The sequence below is a fragment of the Hyaena hyaena genome, unplaced genomic scaffold (assembly GCF_003009895.1).
Source record: "Hyaena hyaena isolate Hyena2069 unplaced genomic scaffold, ASM300989v1 scaffold_2073, whole genome shotgun sequence".
Lineage (NCBI taxonomy): Eukaryota > Metazoa > Chordata > Mammalia > Carnivora > Hyaenidae > Hyaena > Hyaena hyaena.
In genome coordinates this window covers 105527-112478 of record NW_024082708.1, presented here as the reverse complement: position 1 = coordinate 112478, position 6952 = coordinate 105527, and the positions used below count along the sequence as shown (strand labels likewise).

Here is a 6952-nt window from a genome sequence, read left to right as displayed (position 1 = left end):
AGGTGCAGAGAGAGAGAGAGAGAATCCCAAGCAGGCTCAGCACTGTCAGCCCAGAGCCCTACGTGAGGCTTGAACTCACAAACCATGAGATCATGACCTGAGCTGAAATCAAGAGTTAGGCGCTTAACCGACTAAGCCACGCAGGCGCCCCAGGAGGAAGCTTTTTTAGAACGTGAAAGTTAAGAGGTACATGGAGGTGGAGGGGAAAGGTGTTCTAGGTGGCTGAACAGGGTGTGCACAGGTCTGGAGGTGAGAAAGAGCCCGTCTGCGGCCCACACTAAGGGCCAGTGTGCCTGAAACACGGTGAGCAAAGGCAGGAGTGCAGTGATCTGGGGGCGGGGCCAGATCACACTGAGCCCAGACAGCCATGGAGAGCGCTGGGGTGAGCAGGCAGGGGGCGCAGAGTGGAATGCCATTTCACAGAGGTGGACACTGAGACCCAGAGTGACAGGATGAATTCCCTGGGACCTGCAGACAAGGCGGTATCCAGCGGGACTCAGGTCTGTCACTTAGCATCCCAGCCTTCCCGAATAACATCAGGCAGGAGAGCCTTTCTTTGGTTTGGGGGGTGGGATCTTCAGGCAACCTGTGATCAAATCCCTCAAGAGGGGTCGGCAGGGTGTCCTTCACTCAGGGCCCTCAAGGCTGAGGGCTGAGAAACCAGCCTTGTTTCCCCCAAAGCCAAGCTGCCCCAGCCCTCAACTCCCAGCCTGTCCTCTCCAACAGCCACCCCTCCCCCCCAGTCCTCTTCCACACCAAACGTGCCCTTTCAAGCACAGCGTAAGGCATGGATTTTGTGGACTAACAGGGATCGATGATTTTAATGGAGAGGATTGAGTTTTCAAGATCTCCTTTTGGGAATTTTCCAGTGGGTGGAGGACTATCTGGGGGCAACCGGAAATTAGAGCCCATGGTCAGCACTGACTTCTCATTCCTCCCACATGGAGGCCAGAGGGTGGATCCCACTGGTGGTGGTGTTATTGGAAATAACATAATGATAAGGGGGCCAAGTTTTCAAAAAAGAGGAACAACCCTAAATGTGCACATGCAGAAAACAACGGAGCTTCCAAAGGCAGGAAGCAGAATCCCGGCAGCCCTGTAAGGTGGAAGGAACAGATTCGTGATCGGGGTCGGCACTCTGGTCTCAGTAGTGGAGGGAACAAGGACACTGAGTCAGCGTGTTATTATACAGGATGTTATGATTACTGAGAGCTTAGTGTTGTCAGGCTGGGTCCCAAACTCTTGTGCCTTCCCGTGTGGCCAGCTCAGCAACTGAGAGTAGGCATGATTATCGCCCCCACTGAAGGGAGACCTGAGGCTCAGAGGGGCTAAGCTGGTCACGACGTTACCAGCCGGGAGCAGAGCTGGTCTTTGAACCAAGGCCTGTCTGACTCCAGAGCCTAAACCTCTTATCTCCATGTGGTGCCACCTCGTGGGTACAGGAATAGGGCTGAAACTAGGGGACCTCAAGTCCTCTGAGAGCCCAGCTCTGCAGAGGTGGAACGGGCCTTACCCATCCAGCAAGGTGATTGAGATGGTGTCTGAGTCGCTGCGGCATTGTCCAACGACCACTTTGGGGAGGCCAGTCTGGGCATCGGTTTCAAGTCTGATGTCAGTCAGGAGGTTCAAAGAAGCCTTCAGGTTGGCCAGTGAGAGGCCTGCAGGAAAGAGATTCCCAGTGAACAGAAGTCAAGAAGGCCTGCCAAGCTACCTCTGCTGTGGGCGTGCCCTATTCAGGATGTCTACATTGGTGTCTACATTCTTATGAGACTGACATATGTACGTTAGGGGCTTCTTCGCCTAGCCACAGGGCTATGGTTCTCAGGGCAGGTTTATACAGCACCCCTGTAATAATGAAAATAAAAACAATAGTTAACATTTATCGAGGGCAAATGATATGCTAGGCACTTCTAAAATGCCTGGATTAACCCATGTCATCATCACACAGATGCCATTAGGGAAAACCCCTATTATCTCCATTTTCAAAATGGGGAAACATTGGTACAGACAGGCCAGGGAACCGTCCCAAGATCTCATGAATGAATCCAATGAATCATGGAGCCCTCATGTCCTCAATTTATCTGCTTCCACACATGCTCGTTCTCCTGTCTATCTTTCTTAAAGTAATTAATATACTTTAAAATTATATTTGTCACATATCCCTTTCATTATATAGTGTGAAAGACTAGATGCATTAGGCACAATGGTCCTTGCTATTCAAAGAGAATTTCAAGAGACCAAATCATGCTGGGGGGAATTTCGCCAAAGACTCATGAATGCTCATGTCTTCTCCATTTTTCAAATTTTACAATTAGATAAATGTTATGATTTCAGAAATATTTGTTGGGAATTTCTTTTTTTTTGTTGTCAGAATTTTTTTTTAAAGAGACTTGGTTATGGCCAAAGTTCATTAGAACCCTTTAAGGGTTCAGGTTTTAGAGCTGGAAAGTCTTCCTCATATACAGATTGGGAGACTGAGGGCCAAGGCCACATAGAAGTCTAGCAAAGTGCCTGATTCTAGAAAATTTGGAAACCCACTGGCCATGCACTGCCACTCCCCACTCTCAGATTTGAATGCATACTCACAGTGCCAAGGTGACATTAGCGGTGACAGGGACCCTTATGGTAACACCTTCGCCGTCAGGAGTCAGTTCAATTTTGATATTCAGAATGCTGTAGTTAAGGATGTTCAGGCTCTACAAAAACCACAATTTCCCTTTGTTATTCCTCGTGACAGCCATGCTTCTTTGACGCCAGCACCATGCTAAGCGTTTGGGCCTCACCCTTGCCTTCTTTGGCCTTCACGGGAGCCCTGTTCAGAAGTTTGATCCTCTCCATGTTATGGCATCGCAGAGTGAGGCTGAGACAGATGTCATTCCCCTCACAGATTCCCAGGAGGAAGAAGTGTCAGCATCAGATTTTGAACCCATAACCATTTGACTCCAGAACTCTATGTGTTGAGCCAGCTATGTGGTGTGAATTCCAGTTTTCTCTCTCTTGAGGGGATTCAGACTTTTATCCTCAGCTGTATTTGGAGAAGAAAAGTCTTACTCCTTGGAAGAGAGGCTTCAGGCACCACCAGCAAGCAGGTGGGGGTGAGGATTAAGAGGACCTTCACCGGGATCCTGAAATTACGGAATGTGGAAGCCCCAACCCACGAGATGCCCGGATTGGCCCCATGGCCCTGTTTCTAATTTCTCAAGCTCTGATGACCCTGGCATCAGACTGCCACAGCTCTGAATGGAGGAATAAGGTTTACCCTCCTTTCTGTTGTTGATCTTAAATTCACCTCCCCAGAGATGTGTGTTCCCTTTTCTTGAAGCAAGCTCTCCACTTTGAAGCATCAACTCACCCAAAATTCCCGTTAATTGAAGTGGTGGTAGAAAGAGCTTCCAGTTCCTCAGCGTTAGATTCCTGAAGCACCCCTAAGTCAGCCTTCAGTTTCTGAACGAAAGCTGACAAAAACAATTGCCATTGAGAGTTAGGTGTCATTTACGGAGCAGTGACCATGTACGAGGCACTAGGGAAGACTCTTGCTTATGTTATTTTGTTTACTCCTCATAACAACCCAAAGGAGGTAGATATTGTTATTATCTGCATTTTCAGATGAGGAAATAAAGGATTAAAAGGTTAAGAAATGTGCCTAAAGTCATGCTTCTGGGGAGCCTTTGTTCCTTCCATGATGCCTTCATACTAATATATACTCATCATTCATAACCAAAGCAATCAATCAATTAACCAGGCAATTGATATTTATTGTATATCATCTCCCAGCTGAGGCAGGTGGAGGGTGGTCTATTGTTCTAAATAAGATGTCACACAATTTTGAAAAGCTAGGTCAAACAAAATGAGAGAATGAACTAAGAAATGGAAAATCCAGAGTCAAGGGGAAAGTGTGGCTCCAATTCATAAACGTGCCAAATGGGAATTTGAGAATGACAGCTTTGCAGTACGCATTTAAAGGCATTAGTAAAGGAGTGCTGAGTGCCTCAGTTGGTTAAGGATCCTACTGTTGATTTCAACTCAGGGCATGATCTCACAATTTGTGAGATCGAGCCCCACGTTGGGCGCTGCACTGACAGCACAGAGCCTGCTTGGGATACTCTCTCTCTCCCACTCTTTCTCTCTGCCCTCCCCAGCTCCCCCTCTCCCTCTCTACCTGAAAATAAATAAACATTTACAAAACAAACAACAACAACAAAAAGAAATCGGAATAAGAAGAGACATAATTAAATATGAAGGTAGGTAACTTTAAAGCTATCTAGGCTTAGGGGTGCCTGGGTGGCTCAGTCAGTTAAGCATGTGACTCTTGGTTTTGTCTCAGGTCATGATCTTGCAGTCTGTGGATCAAGCCCCGCGTTACAGCTGTTAGCACGTGCTCTTAGCCTGGAGCCTGCTTGAGATTCTCTCTCTCCTCTCTCTCTGATCCTCTCCTCCCTCCCCACTGAAATGTATGTGTGTGTACTCTCTCTCTCTCTCTTAAAATAAGTAAATAAACTTAAAAGAAAGCTACCATGGCTTAGGGCTTAGGTGTGGGTAATTCCCAACGAATTGATACAAACTAATTAGTAAGCTGAACAACCTAGCAGAAGAATATGGTATGAATATGAACAAAATATGCTAAAACATGCAAATAGCTAATAACATACCAAAAAAATGAATGAATTCCTTAATAATTGGAGAAATGCAAAGTGAAATGAGTTATAATCTTTTGTCTATGACATTAGCAAAACATTTAAGTTGCCCATACCAGTGCTGTCAAGGGAGGGGGGAAAAGGCACTCTCCCAAGACTAACGGAGAGAATGTTAATGTAAGGGATTATTTGCCAAAATCTGCTCTAAAATATGCATACCTTTTGAACTTTTGAAATCTCACTTTTAGGAATTTATCCTATGGAGATATTAGGAAAGGTTTGCCATGATGTCATGTGTAAAAGGGTATTTATTTGAGCATTGCTTGTTCCTAGAAAAATAATAAGTGAATGAACCAGGACCTGAATGGCCACCTTTCTCAGCAAACCACTCCTAAAGAGCATCCCCTGGTGGCAGGCTATGGTAATGCAGGGATAGAATTTAGGCCAATCATCGTGATTACTCACATTCAATTGTATTGTCAACGGTCTCAAGTCCTTTCTCCACAACGGGTTTCAGCTTGTTCACAACATTACTCAGGTCATTGCCAAGATTTCCAAGAAGGGACGCTGAGGTTCCAGTGAGCAGGCCACACAAGAGAACAAGTTTCCAAAGCTGAAGCATCTTGTCTTGGCACTTTGACACCAAGAGGAACAAGAATGAGAATTACCCAGAGAGAAAAGGATCATCCTTGTTAAGCACCTATTACTCTTACACAACATTCTTTTAAGATAGATGTGGTCATCTTCTGGTTTATAGATTACAGCAACCCAGATCAGAAAGCTAGAGCAACTTGCCCAGAGACACACAGCCAGTGAGTGGAGGAGCTGAAATGTGGCAAGTCACACCTAGTTCCAAGTCTATGCTCTTTATACAAAGGTCCTTTGCACTTGCTAGCTCCTCTGCCTCCTTGTCTTTGCATATTTACCTAAGCATAGGGGATTTGGGAAATAGAATGGAAACACAGTGATGTGATAAAAAAAACAGAAACAAAAACAAACAACAACCATGAAAAACCCGAGGCACCGGGGGGCTCAATTAAGTGTCCAACTCTTGATTTCATCTCAGGTCCTGCCTTCACAGTTCATGGGTTTGAACCCTGCATTGGGTTCTGCACCGACAACATGGTACCTGCTTGGGAGTCTCTCTCTCTCTCCCTCTCTCTCTACCCCTTCCCCACTCACTCTTTCCTCTCTCTTTCAAAATAAATAATAAAATGAAACTTAAAAAAAACTCCTTTAAGACTCATAAATGACTTGGCTTTATTGGAAAGTTTCTCACAGTAGAGTTGTGTCGTATCCCAGGACTCTCGCTACGATACTCTTCACCATAAATTGAGAGAGCCTGGAAACCTACACATAATGCTAAGAACAACCTCACTTTAACACCAAGAGAATGGGCTAGCCCAGAAACCTATTGGTAATACCTTCACTATTGAATGAGACCTCCTCATAGCTGACCACAATAGTGAAATATTTGAGGAACCCCATGACAGTAATCTTCCCTATGGGGTAGGATATCCAAGGGACCCCACAGCACTGATCATTATGGAGTGAGCGAATCTCTTGACAATGCTCTGCACCACACGGTAGGTTAGTTCAGTAGCTCCCTCTTAATGCTGATGACTGTGGAGTAGGCTATCCCAAGAACTCCACTCATGCATTGATTACTATGTAACGGGCTACTTCAGAAAAATCTATAACAAGAAGCACAATGGAATAGGAGAACCTAGAATTCCAATCTACTGTTACTCACGATGGAGTGGGTTATCTCAGGAACCCCACTGTAACACTGGCCACTATGGCATTGGTGATCCAAAAACCCAGAATCCTTGAGAAAGGACTGCTCAACACTGAAGAAGGCAGTGAGGTTGGAGGGCAATGGGGATGGAGATGAGAAGAAAAAACTTACTTTCAATCAGCCAGTTAATGAAAGAGGCTGGGAAATGTTTGTCCTGGGAAAACCCAGAAAGCCTCCATAAATTGAGCAGCATCTGCATGCCAGGCCCTGAGCCTCTCATTTGATCCTTACGACAAACTTACAATACAGAGAGTATAGGCAAAGAAAAGGAGACTTGGAGATGTGCACAACTTTGCTGAGGCCTTACAGCGAGCTGGTGGCAGAGCTATTCCTAAAATCTGGACTCCCAGCTCTGACCCTGGGCAGTTGAGTGCTGGCAGGCATGGGGGTGGTGTTCCCAAAGTAGCTGAAGGTCCTACTTTGTGGACTCAATCATATTCCTCATAATCAGAACTTCCCATGAGTCGGGGTGCTGGCTGGACCATGTTTATGTTTAGAAGCAGCTCAGAGGGGAGGGATG

The 6952-nt window shown here is 45.8% G+C and overlaps 1 protein-coding gene across 1 annotated transcript; it reads right to left on the bottom strand.

Moving 5' to 3' along the window:
* Positions 1-1513: 1513 nt before the first annotated feature.
* BPIFA2 (BPI fold containing family A member 2) lies at positions 1514-5256 on the bottom strand (the record flags this gene model as incomplete). Its single annotated transcript, XM_039225356.1, has 5 exons — positions 5100-5256; positions 3353-3455; positions 2587-2673; positions 2203-2213; positions 1514-1658 (listed from the first exon to the last, which is right to left on the bottom strand). Coding segments are annotated over exons 1-5 (503 nt in total), but the record flags the coding sequence as incomplete, so codon positions are not given.
* Between the last annotated feature and the right edge of the window lie 1696 nt (positions 5257-6952).